Genomic DNA, 19,518 nt, shown 5'->3' with positions numbered 1-19,518 from the left:
AGCCAACCCTCTGCTGGAGTCGGGCAGCTCAGGCCTCCATGCAGGCAGGCATATGCTGCCAGTGGCCACGGTTGCCTTGTTGGATATAAATAGCTGACAATGCACGGCTATGTGGAGCAGCCGAGAAAGAAGCATCACTGCTCGGTACTTCTATGGGCTCTATGTGTCTTAAAGTGGGACACCTTTGAAGGCAATCTTTGTTGCCGAAGCTAAGAGACCTGCTTGAGGCAAGAAAGCTTTAAGAAAAAAAAATGATGGTGAATATGACTGAGACTGTAACACAGTATCTTGAAGTGCCTGCAATACCAAACCCTAATATTTTTTGCTATCCTGGATATTTTCATTATTCAATCAATGACAACTTGTTAGATTTAAGGGTGTAACTAGCTTCAATTAAAAGGTCAGTGGGTTCATTCGTAATTCTTGTCCGTCAGCAGTTTTCTTTAACAGAGATGTTAATTTATCGCTGCCGTAAAATGCTGCAAAGTGTTTATTAATCAGAGTTACTTGTGAATTTAAGGCTTCATTGACATTCTGGTGTTTAACTCATTTCAATCACAGAAGGAATTTAAATGTGATGTGTCACATAGTTCTCGGTCCAATAAAATATTGAATGTGTGAGGCAGGAGCAGAGAGTCCGTGTACCAACACAGTGGGCTGATCTGTCAAGAAAGTGGGATAAAATCCTCATAATATCGTTAATCTAGGGACTCACGCCTATCACTCTGACATGTTAGACATAAAGTTCCACTAACAACGTAAGAGGATCATTCTGACGCACATGAATGTTTCACTTGGGCTCAGGCTAAGTTTGATAGGTTTCATGCATATTCTGTTTTCTTTGCATTTAATGATGCTGCTGTCTGTGCTTATATGATTCTAAACCTTTTTATGCTTCCTATTTCAGACCCTCAATCCCAAATGGAACGAGGAATTCTACTTCAGAGTAAGTTAAGATTTTGAACCTTTTTCTATGATTTACAATGTGTCAGATTCCCCTTATTCCCAGTATCCTCTACTGTGATGGCCTGTCATTGCACATGTTTACTCTCGAGTGTTAGTGTTACAGTCTTTAATCTTTGATTGCAGTTTAACTGAGATGTCCACCTCCTGCGCCACTGGACTCTCAAACTGTCTGTATTAGACTTAAGCTTAGTCACACATGATAACTCCTCTCTGTTTATTTATGCAAAGGATAATGTATAGAGTGAGCGAGTATTTAAAGGAGAAAAAAAGGGGAAGAAGTTTTTTACTTTCTCGTTTCCTTTTTCTGTTGTTATTGCCGCAGTGTCAGCTCATTTTGAATTGAATGAGCTGACGCTTACTTTAATGAACTTCTTTCTTCAGAACAATAAGACTGGCATGGTTAGATTGTGTTGGATCAGACATGCAATCAGGGCAAGGGTCTGGTATTTATAGCAGTGGTCTGACCTACAAAAATTACAGACCCTAGTATACTATAACTGAGCAATCAGAATTACATGTTCAACAATGCCGTTTATCGAAAAGAATCAAAGTTCAGTCCAGTGATATAATGATTAAGGACTGATTACCCTCCAGCTACTGTAGTTGATAATTATTGTGCAGAACTCAGTGCTTGCTGAATATCTGTATGCATGCATGCATGTATAAGGTACATTGGCATAGACTTTGCATGCTACAAACAGAACCACTGGATGATTGCTATATTATCTCTGATGTTATTTTGTTGCCCACACAGGTGTGTCCACTGAATCACAGGCTACTCTTTGAGGTGTTTGATGAAAACAGATTGGTAAGATTCACATTCTGTAACCTCCTACCTTTCACTCCCTCTGTTGTTTACTATCACACATTGTTTTTTGTCTTGTTTTGATAGCTTTCACAAGCAGTTGATAAAATTTCCTAAACAGCGTTCCTCATGTCTATTCTTTTTTTTATTCACTTGATTTTGTTGCTGCTTTAAATTATTTAGACTCGCATTGTCTTGATAACATTTCTTTTGATTCCATTCAGTGATCACAGGCTGTACAGCAATTGTTTATTTAATTGTTTTGCCTAAATTGTGCCTAGAAAATTTCAGTGTGATGCCAATCGTCCAAGAAATGTTCTCCAACTAGTTTTGCTTTCATTTCACAACAAGAATCACCAACAACCTGAAATGGTCTTTTATCTGCACCCTGTGTGACGCCACAATAATCTTTGTAAACTCTCTGTTACATTACCAGATTTCATCTGTAGCCTCACTGAAAGTAAAATAAATAAACTGCATTTCTAGGAATACACTTAACACAATCATTGTACAGGCTGCTAGTTTCATTGCTCTGCTTTAAGCCTGTAGTCCACTAACAACCACTACATTCCTCCTAAGTCAAGATTCTCAGATTTCCCCCATAGACGAGAACACTGGCTTCCTTGACTTGTGAAACGAAGCCTGTTGTAGGCCCTCAGTTGCCATGACAACTGGATTAAGTGTCTGCACAAAGTCAAGCGTTGCAGCAATTAAAAACAGCACAAGTAGGTCTTGATAATAAATGTTCTAATCTTCAGAGGAGAATGAAGTGTTTGTTGACATTATGGAGACTTTGTTCTGTGGAAGAAGCAGAAGGCTTTTATGAAAAGGGGATGTAAGACTGCAATGATGTTTCCTCTGTAACTCTGCGGTCAGAATCTAGAGTTGAATGTTTGATAAAACAAACAGAGGATGCAGCACAGTGGAGTGTTGATGTTCTTGGCTGGACAAGGAACATTATGTCTGGGCCTGACTGGTTCAGGGCTACTGCTTTAATGTGCAAAGAACCAACGTGGGAGGTTGGAAGGTGTGAGGCTTGTGGAGTGTCTTTTTGTGACGACCATACTGTAGTTTTTCCTGATAACTTTATTAAGTGTAGATTGAATGATTAGATGTTTTGTGCTGATAAAATAAGCACATACATGGAGCTGTTGTGTGCACATGATTTGCAAAGAGGGAATTACTGGCACTCAGCCTGCTAAGAAAAGGGCAGCTATAATTCCCCCCCCCCCCCCCCCCCCCCCGCAGTACAGTGGGAACTCTGTTGCTGTATAGAAGAGGCTGACACAAGACAGCCTCAAGCCTGCTCCTGTCCGACTCCTTATATGTCTGAGGAGTCGCTTTTCTGTCTATCTGTAGGTGCATGCCAAAGCAGCTCTTCCATCTCTGGGCAATATATCTTCAACCAGACTTTTTTTGTTATCTTGGATCCATTATGGTTTATTTGTCTGAACAGTTGAAATATTTAATGTAGCTTTGTGCTGTAGCATGTAGGGATGGGTACAAGTTCTCAAGTACTCGAGTACTCTTTGTTGACGTTATAATTCGAGTAACGTTTCAGTACTAGCGCACCCACACACTTGGTGTTAGTAGCTAGAAATTGAAAAACAGACATAAACAATAACAGGGAAGTTGTGGGGAAAAACAGCTGTATTGGAATTGGCCATCAGCTAAATTGGTATTTGAAACATTGGTATAGGTATCAGCCCTGATTTCATCTTCTCCTTGTGCCTACAAATGTAGTACAACTATAGATGTAACTGTCAGTAACATTGAATGTAAAAAAAGAAATTGAAAAGGCTTACAATACAGTGTAGTGCTCTGTGTGAAGAAGACACGTTATGTCATTACGAAACTGGGCTTGCTGCCATTTGACCACACATTGGCATTTTGTTTCTTGTATCCAGAACATTCTCCATAACATTACACACACATTTATTGACTTCTTGCACTGTAAGCAGTGAGTCATCACACAGTTTAATACCCTGCCAAGCCATGGCTTCTTCATGTTCTAGTCTTTTATCCTATTGGATGTTTCTGTGCCTCCAGTCAATATTGCCTGTCTCCTTAATGCCCTGTGGTCCACAATGGAGCAGCTTCATTTCTTGGTTTTTGTCCTTTTTCTTTTCAGCTCCACTGTGGTGAACCATCAGTAGCTTGGCTGTCAGCCTGCTTTTTGACACAGATAAGGTGACGCACTGAGGCCAGAACCATAGGTCAAATCAGTCATGGGAGTAGGAACACATTTTTTTGGGTGATAGCGCTCTAAGGGCGCACTCGCACTCGGCCAAGTTGCTATGTACTGTGCTGAAGCACGATTGTTCCTCCACCCCATTCCCCTGCTGTCATGCACTCACACAGCTACAGGCCCAACCGGTCCTTAGCACGGTTGCCTCTGTACACATGTCATCAGTCATCACATACGTGTAGTACTGGTGTGCTCCAGGACTTTACTCTCCAAGTGTGAGGAAATAGAATATTGGCAGTTTGCATAATCCAATTGAAATTCATATACACTTTTTAGATCACTTCTAGATTAGATCATCACTAAAGTGTATGTTATGCGAGAGAGACATTTAAAACAATACAAATTCTCAGTTATCATTTTGATATTTTACGTGGCTTGAATGATTTACGATGTAAATTAATTCACTGAGTAACATGAAAGAAAACCCTCCACTCCACCTTAAAAGTTTGGCTATAGACTGTAGTGATTTTTCTCTAACAATGGAGAACAACCCAGAGAACATGACGGCAACATTACCGACTTTGTGGCAAATGTTGAGTCATTTTTGTCAGATCACAAGACCCTGTTAACATTCCTGGATTTCTCAGTTATGCAAAACGGGGGTTGATTTTATTTCATGTCGACGTTGTGTTCCTGTGCTTGTGCTGGTGCATGAACCCACCTCTTCCAACCGTGCCAAGGCCAAGAAAGTGTACTGTGCCTGAACACAATATGGCGCACTCGCACTAGTCAAACGAACTGGACTTTGGGTTCAAACATGCTTGGGAACAGTACGGATTGTCCATGGGACTGCACCCTAAAAGGTCAAAGTATCAGAGGGTTTTTGACAGTTCTGGGCCTTGAGGCTGGCCGCTTATTTATCGACTCATGCCTGAGATTAAAGAAGCCATAAATCGCAATTAAGATATGCTGATCAATATATGATTCACTGCTATCTAGCAGTGTACTGACATGCATGTACATTCTGTTGTGAAATTGCGTCCTTCTTCTTTGCCTTGAATTGTAGCCAAATATTGCAGTACAAGTGCTTAAGCGTCATAATTTCTTCATTCAGCCTTGCAGACTATGATCTCAGCTGAGTCGTAGCTCGGGCTGTTTTTGGATGCAAACAGAGTGGCCTATAAAAACCACCAGACAGATAACTGTTCGGCTGTCTGTTGGAGACAGCCTAGTCTATTCCGTTTGGGAAAAAAAATCTTGGCTATCTTTCCCCAGAGAGGGCCATGCTCTTCACCCTATCGAAGCTGCAATCTGTCAGCTTTTTGTTCTTCACTCTGCTGCTGCCTTTTTTTGATGGTCTATTTTTAGAACAACTTCTTTATTCTGCTTTTTATGTCTCCAAAGTACAAGAAGAACCCAGGCTTAATTTGTCTTCCAGATTTGTTAGTCTGTCAATCTTCAATTCTTGTTTTGACTACCATTGTATAAGTTGGATATGGAGGTGGATGTGATTTTGTGTGTTTTCACACAACAGATTTACGGACCTGTTTCTTTTATGAATTCTCTCTCTTATTCTTTCTCATTCTCCTGGGGGACCATTGTGGGTTTCCCAGCAACCACAGAATGGTCGATATTGTGGTTAAGCCGTTACATTAAATTTAGAGTATTATTTTAGAATGAGTTTGTTATTTGTGGAATTTCTCTTTACAAACAGCAATCAATAAATCAAAGTCTCTAAAAAAACAAGGGACCTTACCTTCCTGCCTTCCATATGCACAGAATTTGCCACAAGTTATATCTGGAAATCTTATTATACAAGAATGGCATTTAAAGGTAGTTTCATATGGCAATGGTGTCCAATGCTCTCTTGTTTTGCGATGCAAGTGGGGCAGAACATGTTCCTGTATTTGTGTGGTTGGCTCAGTGTTCAAACAGTGATGTTCTGATAAAGCTTTTTAAAAAACTTTACTCAGATGCTCTGTAAATTATATAACAAAGGGTACGGTTTAGAACTGTTCTTTTTTGCAAGGTGTGTTGAGATAACATTTGTTATGAATTGGCGCTACACAAATAAAGATATAAAGATAGATGTTGAGATCACAGTTTAAGGTAATTTAGAGGGCTATAAAACCGCAAGGACATTAATCAGAGGTGTTGAGGATGGGGAATGGTTGGATGTTAAAGACATTGGTGAGTAGTACAGTATGTGTTTGGGGGGGGAAGTTGGCACTTGAGGGCAGCATGGGGTTGCAATAGGAGGTGGGGTGGCCATCTGTAGTCACATGACTGACAAGCCACCCACTGTCACCTCGGAAACCAGGAGCGCCAGCAGCTCTTATCCTATCATGTAAGGAATGCTGGCCGTCACTAGGCTCAGTCTATTTCTGCTGTCTGTCGCTAGTGCTAAGAGTCTGGCATACAGGGATCTGTCTCTCTTTTTTATTCTTTCCCCCTCACCCTTTTCTTTTTGTAGCTTCCACTCTGAGTGAGCAGTGAAAAGTTGTCAGCTCTTTTTCAGCAGCAGTGGAGATTTTGTGGTGTGACTTGTTTCCTCCAAACAGTTTACTGAGGGAAGGAAAGTTGTGGACTAGACTGAGAGAAGGTGGGAGGGGGAAAGTGGAAGAAAAAAAAGGGGGGGATCAGTCATCCAGCCAGCCAAAGGAGAGAAGTGGGCGACACTAAGAGAGTGAGACTGGAGCCTGAGGAGAGAACCAAACAGCCAGTCAGAGAGAAAGTGAGAGTGAACGGGAGCTGTAGGACGTGAGGTGAAAATGGCACAACGTCTGCGTTTGTACTTCGCCTCAGGCCGCAGTAATACAGCGCCTGAGATTCTGGAAGGGGACTTAGAGGAGCAGCAGGGAGACAATGATGTGGTCGCAGAGCTTTATACGCATCCACCTTCGGAACTGAGGCCTTCTCAGGAGCCAGCTGCCCAGCAAGTCCAACAAAATCAGTTCTGTTTGCGATCAGAACCTTTGCTTAAACGCAGCTCCTCCATGTTCATACCCCAGCTCGCCGCCTATGCTGAGCCACGGCTTACAAAGAGCTCCTCCATGCACATCTCCCTCCAACGCTCAAATGGATCTAGTAATGGAGAAACCCGAGGTCCTGCTGATGACGTTCCGCCACCCTGTTATTCTCCCCCAGGACCAGCGCCTGCCTATTCCGAAACCCAGCTTCAAGAAGATGTTCCCAGACATCCACCTCCTCCATACTATGAACCAGATACACTAAACTCACAAACTTTTCTGTCAGAACCAAACCTTCCCAAACGCAGGGTCTTTAGTATTGGTTCCAATGGAACTTTTATGCATGGCAGAGGCCAACCTGGTATCAGTGTCGGGGGAATTTGTATACGAAGGAATTCTCAAGACGGTTCTGATGTTCAGCAATTCAGAATCCTCCCTTATGGTGGTACCAGCTGGTCCGTCCATCAGCCGAGCATGGACCAGTTCTCTGTTGTTAATGGAGGAACACAGAGACTAGTGTTTCAGCTGCAGCAAAATCAGAACCATGATGAAAGCCAGGACAGGGAACAGACTTCTTCCTCCCAAGATGAATGCCCAGATCTCGGCGTCACCAGCTCAAGAGGTAGCCGTGTGGTGCGTTTCCCCAGAATTCAAACTGTGGATGAAAACCAAACAGACGTGGGCACACAGAGAATGGAAGCAAGAAACCAATCTAATGGCTGTACTTTCAAAATCAGTAGGGATGTTTCCAGAAGGCAGCCTCATTTCAAGATATATTTTACCCCAGGCGGAGCTGCAGATCAGGATGTGAGTCTTGGCAATGATTCGACAAGGAATAATCCCAAGGTAAACATTATTTTAAAAAGGCAGTAAGACTTCTTGGTGGTTTGGTAAAAGTATTTGAAATGGATTTTATGCAAATATTACAATTAAATATCCCAATAACAAATTGCCAGATGATTAGTTGTAACAACAAAGACTTATACAACATTTAGTAAAACATATGATAGCTTTTACGTAGTGTAGCCAGAAAAAGGGCCATGACAATAAAAAAACAAGAACCAGAGGGAATTTTTGCTTCCTAAATTATGCAATTGTTGGATGTCTTAAATGTATCACATCCAGTTTGTGCATTTGCAAATATGATCCATTTCACTCTATAAATCCGGCATAGATGAGAGATATACACGATGCAGGAAGAGTGTGGTAACATTTTGGGAGGTGAAAAGCACAGACATGGCTCAGGAGCTAAGTCACACACTGGCTTCTTTCACTTTGCGACCACAGGCATTTGAAATGTTACACACAACGGCCAATTCAGTCAGTCACCAAAGGAAAACAGGAACAGGGTGAATGGATCATTTCTCCCTGTGCACTTGTTGCCTTCTGTTCCACGGAAATGTGACACTTAAGTTTGGTAATACCCTCAACTGCAGCCAGTGCTCTTTGAGAGTTGGCTGTTTCTATCTTTAGTCTGTTTTGAGTGTGGTTGTTGATTTTGAGAGCGGGCAGGCGGCATGTCTTCTTTGGCTCTAGGCTGGTATGGATCCATATCCTCGCAGCTGCTCCAAGAGTGATTAAGAACTAAGATGTTGTTACGTCCAAAAGGAGGACAAAGAAGGTTAATAACTATCAAAACCTGCTTTTCTTAAAAGCCTGAAGTGTTATGTTTTAGCTTTCTTTCCCATTCTAGTGTAGCTCAACCATTGTAAGCAAAACTAATTTTAAGGATTAATTTATATAATAAGGGTATCATATTACCTAATTCATCATGCACAAGCTTCTTCTATTACTTTAGAGCGTGTGTCTTTCAACAGCTGTAAATTTTGTACCTCAGCTGTAAATAAAGGTAAGATCTTGTTGACATTTATCATATAATAATTACTCCTTTTGGCATCTCTTTAAAAAGTTGATTCCAGGAGTTGACCGTGAATCTCGAAAACATAAACTTGAATCTTCTGCCTTCCTCGCACTTTTTTGAACTTGTACAACCTGAACACTCATGGTTCTCATCTTTTTGGCTTGTGACTACTGCAAATGATGTAATGTCTTTTTGCAAGAAGAGGTAAAAGGGTTCTATGCATGCCAGTTCCCCAAAGATAAAGTTTTCACTCATCCAATGTGAGTTTGAATGTTATAGCAGTATTTTTGTCTGCTTCTTATTCTGTTTTTTATCATCTCATGACTACTTGGATTATTCTTGCAACCTCCCTACTTGGGATGTTTCCAGGCAATTTATTTCAAAGTCTATTAAATGTGAATTGTAATTTAGACAGGTGAATGTAAAGTCAAGAAAACACACATGGGATCATAGCGTCTGCAGGTAGACAATGTCAAAGAAGTTTGCTGACTGTCGCTAACATTAGCAATGCTAGCACGCCCAGCCTCAGGTTGTACTTTCAGGTTAACCTCGACATGCCTATGCTGGTTACACATTGCTCTGGTCAATATGGCAGTGTAACCTGACACAGCCTACAGCTTTATCTCCACTTTCTAGATCAAAATATTGCCAAACCGCTCCACGATGCCATCTTTCCACTGGTCTGGATTACATCTAGGTAGTAGAGCATTATGGCAGTATTGCAATAGATATTAATTGGAGCTACAGCCCAAGCTAGTGGCTGCCAAGAAACAACATTTAACCGGCATTGCAGGCCTGAATTTAAAAAAAGAATAAGTAATAGTTAGTTTAATCGACTAGTAATTCTCGCACTGATGGGCAGGGGGGGATAATGTTTAACCGTTTAGTTGGCTAGTAGTGAACATTCACAGTCCCTACCCACCAGACAGTGAACCACTTCTGAACCCATGAATTATAAGGAATCAAAATGCCCTGAGAAATTTTCATCTTAAAGTTGCAGCAGTTATTTTATTTACGGGTCCTTGATTTGTTGGTGTTGCGCACAAAGTACTTGACCCACTATACAATCCTGCCAGTTGTTTAAAGTTGTTCTACTGATAGACATGTGGCTATAAGGTGCCAAAATACACAGCAACGCGCTAAGAAAGGCATGTTAACTGCTAGCAAGTTAACAAATGTCTTAAGGAGAAGGAAATGCACTCAACACGTTAGTCAAACGTCAAGGAAAGACGGCGGATTTGATGAGTAATAATAAACTAAGAAAGGGGGCACCTGTAATTTTATTAAATTCGACTCCAGTGCTTTTTTTATATTTTTAGTCATATTTCTGACAGCACTTAGGCCATACTAGAATGCATTTTAAACACCTCCTCCATTCCCTTTTTTGAAACACGTGGTTTAGTGTTACCCTCGGGCACTCTGTTTCTCATGCAACAAGGAAATCCTCATTTAGACCATAATGACAGGTCTTCCCCAACTGGTAGCCTGACGTTGTAGTGCCCCTTTTTAAAGCCCTGCATGGGATACTACGAGTGTGTGTTTTGTATGTGTTCCAGCTAGACTACGTGCAGACAGCTATGCCACAGTGCCATGCCCTCGTTCGGCGCCCCCCAGTTGCCATTCACAAAGAGCTCTTGCAGGCCACTGGGTTTTCTATATTTACCTGAGACAGGATTGTGGATGGACAGTTCGGGGGCGGGGGTCTCCTTTTATTTTGGTCCAGAAGCATGTGAGAGGGATTCATATTGCTATTGTTGCAAAGGGCTTTTCTCTGTCAGCTCTGATCTCTCAGGGTTGCATGGCATTGCAATTCAGTTGTGTCAGCACAGAGACTGTTGAGTAGGTGGGACAACCTTTTCACACTTCACTGCCAGACTGGACATGTTCCAGGTTGCTCTATATATGACAAACTCTCAGTCTGTTACCACTTCCCCCTGTAGATTCATGGCAGTTCAGTACAACTATAGTTTGAATTGTCAATTCTTCACTCTATCTCTCTACTTTATTTCTGTCTTAAAGGATTGCTTTTTTAAAAGTCACTGTGCGTTTAGGTCCTAGCAGCTTGTAACTGAATCTGTATGGTTTTAAGTTTTGTTTCTCTCCTGCAGAGATGTGTAAAGCTGCTGCTGAAAACACCACATTTCCTGACATAACTGTTTCATAATAAAAGCATTTTAACAGCTTAGGCAGGGGGACTTTTATTGTGAAATATTTGTCGGAAATAGAATGTGCTTATCATTTAAGCCTTAGCGGAGCTACAATTAGAGAGATTTTTAATAACACCATCTGCAGTTTTGGTCTTTAAAGCTGCTCCTTTCGCCATGATTCATAGGCCAAGCCCACTTCTTTTAATCATCTTGGACTTCAGACAAGCGAGTCATCAGTTTAAACACATATTCAGTTGGCAGACCCTTTTGTAATGGAGATGCAAATCCATAACCTTAATGTTGTTGTTATTTGCTGAAACTTGGAGAGGGGATTATGAGTTAACCTAATTGCTGTGCCACAATACCCTTTCATTGTAAACATTGACACCCGCTCTGACAGGAGGAGGAGGTGGAGCTGATCAGTGAACATGTGAGACTGATGGCTTTCAAAGCAAAACGTGCATGTACGTACGTCAGCCTTACCATCTACCGCTCTTGGTCCCTCCTCCTCCTTTAGGCTGTAAGTAACACAGAGTGTAACCTGGCCCTGAGAGGCAGCTGCAGGCTCAACTGTGACCCTTTGATGACTCTGCAATTATATCCCTCTGCTCACACATACCCACAGCTTAAAATGCTTGTTATTGTTGAGGACTGAAAAAAACAGATATGTGTCTCATGAGTGCATTTGTCCCATGGGACACTGACACTAGCTGGTTTAAAGGTCACAAACTAAAGTTCCTCTATTTTTTTTTAAAGGTTCAAGATTGGTGATAAAAGGAAATCAGGAGTGCCTAACGCCTTGGTTAAAGTCCAATTCTGAACTTTATCTATAAAGCGCTTGTTTAAACTGTGTGTGGGTTCACATGTATTTGTGTGCGTGTGTGAGAGTAAGTGTCAACACCGATTCAGTGTTTTGTTTTTTTGTGGATTAATAACTTGCCGTTTCTTTGTAACCTTTCACTGTTGAATTCCAGGTCTATTTGCTTTTTTTCCCCTGATGATCAGAATAAACCAGTGCACTTTTTTAAAATTGTTTTTACTGTCTAACTTGACACTGCAAAAATGTTTGATGAGATTTGAGGAAGCCCTAACAACTTGCTTGATGACATTTGAAAAAACAGAAACAGAAATGTTTGAATTTCATCGTCAAACTGGGAATGACGTAATGTCGATTTGCCACAACAGGTCTCCAAACATACAGATTTTTTGGACTGCATTATTTTTTTGCAGCAGTGAATCAACTTTAACAGATGCCACTAAAAATAAATACTTCTTTTGAACATTAAAACTTGAAGACTAAATGAGAAATGTAAAAAAAACAAAAATTTTATACTGCCTTCACCTCTCCAATGGACAAGACGTAATGTCTTTTAGTCATGTTGATCCCCTGACAACTCGCAGAGGGACTATAACTGGGATTTGGAAACACAATGTCGTGCATTCTTTCAATGCTGCCTTTTCCTGTAAAGCCAATAACTACAGACAAGCATCATTGTTAGTAATTGCCCGCTATCTAAATCAGTTGTGTCCCACATACAGGCTTCTTCCAAGAATGGCCTTTTCCATCTGGCACAGGTAATCACTGCTCCCAGTGTGGGCTGCTGCTGTGCCCGCTCCACCGTCATTTTCATTTTCCCCCTTTTCCTCTCAGACTTCATTATTATGACTAAAGGTTGGACAAATCTACGGGCCTCTTAAATCTGAAAACAAAAACCTTTCCTGGTTCTCCCACTGTCCTTCTCTTCCTCTGTGTAGCTGTCTTGGCTTCAATCTGGTGGCGGTCGATGTTATTTTTCCTTGCTGGGTTAATGGGTTTTTCTCCTCTGAAATGATACCACAGGCCGGTTCAGAAATGAAACTCTAGTCGGAATATTCTGCTTGGACACTTGTGGAAATCTGTACTGATTGGTAGATAGTGTAAAAGTTTTTTAGCTGAACAAAAAGCAAATATTGAATGCTAAATTCAGTAAGATTTGAAAGAAAATGATTGCATTTTACTGTTAAACAACCAGCTGAGATTGTTTCATCACTATATGTGTTCATAAAAACAGTCTAGAGGTTACTTCTGGATTGGCCTGTCCATAAAATGGAAGCTTTGTCATTTTCACTCTATCCAACAAATGAGCACAAAGGCTACTGGACTTTGTGGTGCTTAAGTTAATTCACATTGTGGGTTTTTTTCCCCTCTCCTCCCCTGCTGGAAATTTGGGTTTCCCCAAAGACGCACTCTAAAAGCTGTTACTTCTAAAATTAAGCTGCTGAAGGTGACCCTGTTTTTTCTCTCCTAGACGAGAGATGATTTCCTGGGCCAGGTTGATGTTCCGCTCAGCCATTTGCCGGTGAGTTATTTGCACCTGTGTGTCACGCCAGACGGTCTGTTATAATGCTGTTTTAAATACTCAGCTGTTTCTTATCTACTTCACGCTGCCTGATTAACCTCTGTGAATGTCAGGCAAAGAGTCTGTGTGTTTGTGTGTGTCTGTCTTTCCTGAGTGTGAGAAAGTGCTAGCCACACTGGTGTTATTGCAACCAAACAGCTCTCTGTTAGATATTGGAGGCGTGCTGTCTGAGATGTAAACAGAGGTGACTTTCCTGAGGGTGTGAGACCCTCAGAACCAATGGAAAAAGCTACACTCCTCAAATTCACGCACGTATATTTGCTTGGAAGCTGTGAACTCCTTGGAGATATCAGGTGTTGTAAACAAAAACATGGAGAACAGGTTTGTTTGCTCCTGTTTTTACAGTTTAGGGCTTGTGTGGGAAACTAAAACAAATAGACATAGAAACCTCTCTAAAGCAGCACCCTGTCTACTAAGCTGAGAGCTGTTAGACTGGTTGTGGCTCTCTGAAGAGCTGTCCAGGTTGCAAACCTTAAAAGCACATCAGTAGAAGGTGTTGGGGTTAATTATTAATGTCCTTTTTTTTTGGCTCCCAGAGCTCCAGAAGTTTGGCAGTAGATAAAAGCAAGCTGAGTCATGCTGAGCGATGAAGCCAGTGGTCCTGATGCAGTAAATGCTGTCTTAAATTTAATTTAGCCATTTAACAAATTGAGCTGGCATGAATGAGCTACTGCAGAGGTTGTGTCGATGATGGGATCTGCATTCTAAGTGGGTCTGGAATGAATTTGGTCCATTGATTTTATGCCAAATAACGTTTTGTAGGAATTGCAGTCTTATTCATAGTTACTGGACATTTGTTGAGTCATAGTCCTTTTCTCTATCCAAGCTTTTCCTGGATACTAAACTTAATGTTTTCTGGCCAATATGTTTGACTCACCTGAAGTGTGCATATGCCTAAAGAAAGTTTAGTAAAATGCAGACAGACTGGGTTTTAGAAACCGTGTAAATAGACTGGTCCAAAAATGATCTCTCCTCAACATCACTAGAAGTTGAAAAATATGGCTGTAGTTGGCCAACTATATCTACCAATATAGGCCTACAATATATACTATACATATACTCTCAGCAGTCTGCTGCACATGTATCACAGCTGAGCAGATGATAGTCTTTAATAGAACCTGTGGACATTATTATAGATGATTTAATATTATTCAATTATTTGTTAAAGAAAGCAGCCTTTGCATGGTCATATCTGGTCAAATGTTCAACAACAGGTTTGTACCCGGGCTATGAGCAATCACAATAAACACATATATAAAATATTGCAAAAATATTGAATGTTACCAGATCATATGTGAGCATTCAAGTCAAGATAAAAAGTTGAGAAGGAGGGCGCCAAATCTCAAAGTTGTTTACAACCAGCACGCCATAAATCCCACTCATTCTGCTTTTAAACCATTTCCAGACAATGTCAAGCACCAGACAGCATGAAAACATTTGCCAAAAAATTCACACAGCCCTGTTTTACATTTGTCTCAGATTAGACTGCCTACATTTTGCGAAATACTTTTCATTTGGATGAAATATTCACAACACTTGATATAAATTCTTAATGTTAAAGACCTCAGGGAGAGTCTAACTTCTTCATCATTAAACAAGAAATATAGAATTTGTTAAGTAAATGTATCTTCTACTTTCGATGTGGAAACTGACAGTCGGCTTCAGTGGTACTTTCCAGAACAGATTCTGATGAGCAGCCAGTATAGACTGGTTTGCCTCTGTCAAGGAGCAATGGGAGATTGCAGTGAATTTCAAAAGACTTTCCTGCTGTTCAATATGTAACAGGAGAAGCTCGGTGTTGCATAATGATCCTGCGCTGGCTGTGCAGAGGGTTTCAGCCGTGCTCTTAACTCATGACTCTGATATTTTGAACCTCTCTAATATATGTATTTGTTGCGTGCTCAATTGATTTGTGTCAACACATGCCTCCTCTTAATTTGCAGACGGAGGACCCGGCTATGGAGCGTCCCTACACATTTAAAGACTTCCTCCTGCGGCCCCGAAGGTCAGTCTCTGTTGAATGTGACAAACAGGTGGTGATTTGTGAAATTTGAAATCAGTAATTCAAAGTCTGAGCTTAAACAGTGTCCATTAGAAGATATAATATACCCTGACCTATCATTTAGCACACAGTGACTTTAATTATTGTTTTAAACACGATGTAGACTGGTCCAGTATCTCCACAGAGCACTAAGTTCATGGGCTGGTCAGCTGAACACTGAAGGTGAAAAACCATCTGGCACTAATAGCCCGTTTGGAAACTCCCCAGTACCTCTAAGCATTACTTGGAGCTCTGACGCTGAAGCCACCTGGTTTTTTTCTGTGCTGTATTTAAAAGGGTCAATTTTTGCTGATGTAATCCTTCTAGTCACAAGTCCCGGGTGAAAGGTTACCTGCGTCTGAAGATGGCCTATTTGCCCAAACAAGGAGGACCAGAGGAAGAGGCTGGAGACGTGAGGGAGGAGGCTGAGGTAAGGTCTTGGCAGTTCGAGTTGGTTTTAACTTGCTGACCTAGCAGTAGCTACGGCATCCTTTTCACCATCTCGATCACGAGACTGAAGCCAAACCAGAGTCTTTTTTATTTTTTATTACTTCCTTCCACACAAAGAAAAACACAGATCTAAGCATAAAAATTCAACTGAGTTTCCCAATTTGGACAAATAGAAGTACAAGTGGTTTCTGCTAAGATGAAGGACAGAGAGGAGGGCTCTTGTTTTTTTTTCTCTGTCTCTTAGAATCTGGTGAAAGTCTTTCCCAGGTCAGCGTATGGAAAAGCCATTTACAATACTGCCAGTTATTTGGTGAAATAATAACTTCTCTCTTTGTTTGTGTCTTTAAGTGTGGTTTTCTTGTTGAGCTCAAGAAAGATGCTATACATTTTCAGACAGTGAAAGGTCTTTCCTTCACTGCATGTTCTCAATATAAAAAAATCACTTATTTTGACTGTCTGGATTTCTTTTCTTTTTTTTCTTACCTCTGTATGCTGACCTTTGAAATGTAATTTATTACACCAGCTTCACTGGTTTTATATCATGGTTGCTTCTTTGCCAAACTTTCCAAGAAGGACAGTTCAGGTTTGTCATTCCTAGAAGTGATATTAATGCGCATTAGCTCAGTCTTGGACGCTTTGGCTGGAGATATCGAGACCAGCCAGCAGCTTGTCAGACAAAAACAAACTCCAGTCAATGTTAACAAAAACACTTCAAACCACAACACAGCACTCTGAAAGGCTCTATCCTGCCACAAGTAAATCCACATCTTTAATGTGTTGCCATGCTTGAATTCTCCCTGTTTGCTGATGTTCATGCGTGTCTGACAAGCTCTCAGCTCACTGGGATATCTATGACCACAGGGTCTCTGGCCAAAGCTACCAGTGAGTTACTCATGCTGCCTCGTGTTAAAAATCTGAACTGTGTCTCTCTCAGGGATGGGATGAGTCTGCAGACTCAGGCTCACAGCGACCCCAGCAGTTGTTGCCCCCGTTGCCCCCGGGCTGGGAGGAGAAGGTGGATAACTTGGGACGCACCTACTACGTCAACCACAACAACCGCTATACGCAGTGGAAACGGCCCTCCAACATGTACTTCTTATCTCTCTCCTTACACGTCAAATAAAAGAGTAGTTCAGCATGAAAAGCAGTAAAAAAAACTCTGTGTTGTATATAGCACCTTTAACAACAAAGTGCTTTGACATAGAAGTAAAAGCATACATTAAAAACAAAGGATAAGAAAGCAATAAAAACAGTACAAACAGATAAAAGCCATTAAATCATAGCTTTAAGAGAGGAAATAAAAGCAATAAATGAAATGCTGAATGTTAAGGAAATGAAATGAAGAAGACAAGATCAACTAAAAGCAAGTCTTTATAAGTGAGTTTTAAGAAGTGTCACTGCACAGAGGACACTACTTAAAGTATACATGATGTTACATTACAGTATAAATACATCTTTGTAAGGTTAGGTGTCATTCTGTAAGTAATCCCTTGGTCACAGTAGACCAAACATGTCACATGTCACATGTCAGTCGGCTCATTACTGCCATTTTTGAAACATCTTAGCAGAATTATTTTATTCTTGGCTATACAAACAGGCATGACAGGGTTAGATTTTTTTTATTTAAGCAGCAACAGTTTGCACTGTGTATCCAGTGTTACTCAAGGGTTTTACTTTATGGTTTTTATTTACGTATCAGTAATCCCTGCTGAATGTGATGTTATCTGTCCTTTTTTTTGGGTCATTTTATGGTTTACAATAACTTCTGTTTTTGTCACACTTCTCCCTCAGGGATGTGATTTCAGAGACTGAGAGTGACAATCAACAGCGGCAGATCCATCAGGAAGCCCACCGTGTTTTCCGTTCAAGACGCCACATCAGTGAAGACCTTGAGAACGAGCACATTGAGACCAGAGACCTGGACAATGTAAGAGAGAGCGAGAGGAATAAACACACACATGCAGCATGTAGATACTGAGCCACAGCAGATTAAGATGATAACATATTGTTTTTGATGGTTCTGCAGTCCTGGGAGCTCATCACAGAAGAAGATCCTAACGAGTCTCTGCCTGGCACCTCCTCCATGCTAACGCCACAACACCCACCGCCACCTGCCACCCAGGAGTTCTCGGAGGACTTAAATCTGAGGCTGTCACTCACTCCAGAAACGAATGGTGAAGTGGCAGGCCCCAGCACTGCTCTGGTGAGACCTGAGACTGAAATATTGAAATAGTCAAAACATAAATGACTTAATGTAGGCACATGCAGAGTTGCTATTAAGCTTTTATTTTTGTTGCTTTTATTTAACAGACCCAGCTGTCAAACAGACTCCGATCCTCGAGCATGACGGATGGTGTCAGTGATCAGGCCCAGGCTCCTCCTCTTATGGTACATATTTCTTAACTCCCACATTTTCCTCAGTCCTGTTCTCTTTCCTCTCGCACTTCCTCCCTTTTCCTTGTTACATTACTACTAGCATTGTGCACATCCTTTTCACTGTGCCTTGATTTTCTTGAGCAGGCAGGCCTTGGTGTCTCATTTACATCCTCTCTGTTGGCATGTATCAGTGCTGTAAGTGTACCACTCATTAATAACCTTCTTTGCTCCTCTTTGGATTTAAAATTTCCACTTGCAGAAGTAGCTTCCTCTTCACCTTTCCTTCCTGCTCTTTCTTCGATTTCACAGTGTTCCTTTTTTTTCCCTCCTGGTACTGTAGGATTACCACACCTCCTCCTCCTCCTTCCTCACTACTACTCCGTCCTCTTTGTGATTCACTCGCAGCTTTGTCTGATGTTCTGTAGAAATGTACGCCTTTAGGCTGTGTGCCAGCAGAGTGACCCTTCCAGTAAAAATCTTTGGCGAGTAAGATTGAGGGCAGCACCACATCAGATCAAACGTTCCCCAGTGAGTCCTGAGTCAAAGCATCAGTGGAGATTCAGCTCAAAGACACTGTCACAAGATCTGAGTCAGATGTTTGTCACATAGCTGAGTCACAACAGGGAGCCAGGCATTGTCGAGCCGAGGAAAAGTACAGGTGCTGATGTCAGCCTTTTCCCCTGAATGACTCATCTATAAGGACCTGGACAACAGTTAGCTCATTAAAAAGCCATCACAGGAAACCATGTGTTTGACCAGTTTCCTCCTATAATTGTGTCAGTGTGTGGATCTAGGAAAGATCACATTATTCCTGATGCTGTTTAATGTGGAAGTGGGTGGTTGGTGGTCACTGCTTATAAGATTTCTCCTTGCGCCTTAACATGTGACTATCCGTTAGTTGGTGTATATTTTTCAAATCTTAGGCTTTGTATTATTTTTATCTCAATTATTATCTCAAACTAGCTAGGTATTGTCATTTTCTGAAAGACAGAAAGTGCATTGTTGTAGGACTATTTTCAGCTGTGGATTTATACACAACAAGTTGATTTGAGTGTTTTCCGAAGCAAGTGCAACAGTGGGAGTTTTCTGTTTTAAATAGTTGTTGAACAATGGAGGCCTATGGTAACTAGGACTAAACTGTTGTATATCAGGCTAGTAACATACGGACAATACTTTTTTAGTATGTTATTCGTTAGTGGTCTTGACTTGGGATTTGTTGGCAATAGTTAAAGTAAAGAGCATCACCTCATCACCTTTTTAATGTGGACTTAATCTGTCAAAATGGTTTAATACATATTTACTTTGATTTCATTTGT

General features: G+C 41.1%; 1 protein-coding gene across 13 annotated transcripts in view; it reads left to right on the top strand.

The window, feature by feature from the left end:
* The window catches only part of nedd4l (NEDD4 like E3 ubiquitin protein ligase), a 49,628-nt gene that overhangs the window by 9,426 nt on the left and 20,684 nt on the right, over window positions 1-19,518 (top strand). For 2 of the 13 annotated variants that reach the window (XM_061061951.1, XM_061061950.1), the window contains exons 4-14: window positions 908-946; window positions 1,721-1,774; window positions 12,476-12,511; window positions 13,225-13,275; window positions 15,279-15,340; window positions 15,704-15,806; window positions 16,761-16,915; window positions 17,618-17,753; window positions 17,853-18,029; window positions 18,137-18,214; window positions 18,344-18,397. In XM_061061951.1, the coding sequence (XP_060917934.1) occupies window positions 908-946; window positions 1,721-1,774; window positions 12,476-12,511; window positions 13,225-13,275; window positions 15,279-15,340; window positions 15,704-15,806; window positions 16,761-16,915; window positions 17,618-17,753; window positions 17,853-18,029; window positions 18,137-18,214; window positions 18,344-18,397 (945 nt within the window). Of the gene's footprint in view, window positions 1-907; window positions 947-1,720; window positions 1,775-6,631; window positions 7,775-12,475; window positions 12,512-13,224; window positions 13,276-15,278; window positions 15,341-15,703; window positions 15,807-16,760; window positions 16,916-17,617; window positions 17,754-17,852; window positions 18,030-18,136; window positions 18,215-18,343; window positions 18,398-19,518 lie in introns of those variants that run through there. The other 11 variants (XM_061061953.1, XM_061061952.1, XM_061061955.1 and 8 more) reach the window with 7 other exon arrangements.

This window comes from Labrus mixtus, chromosome 17 (genome assembly GCF_963584025.1).
Source record: "Labrus mixtus chromosome 17, fLabMix1.1, whole genome shotgun sequence".
NCBI lineage: Eukaryota > Metazoa > Chordata > Actinopteri > Labriformes > Labridae > Labrus > Labrus mixtus.
The sequence above is the reverse complement of the archived record's forward strand: the minus strand, read 5'-3'. Positions and strand labels throughout refer to the sequence as shown.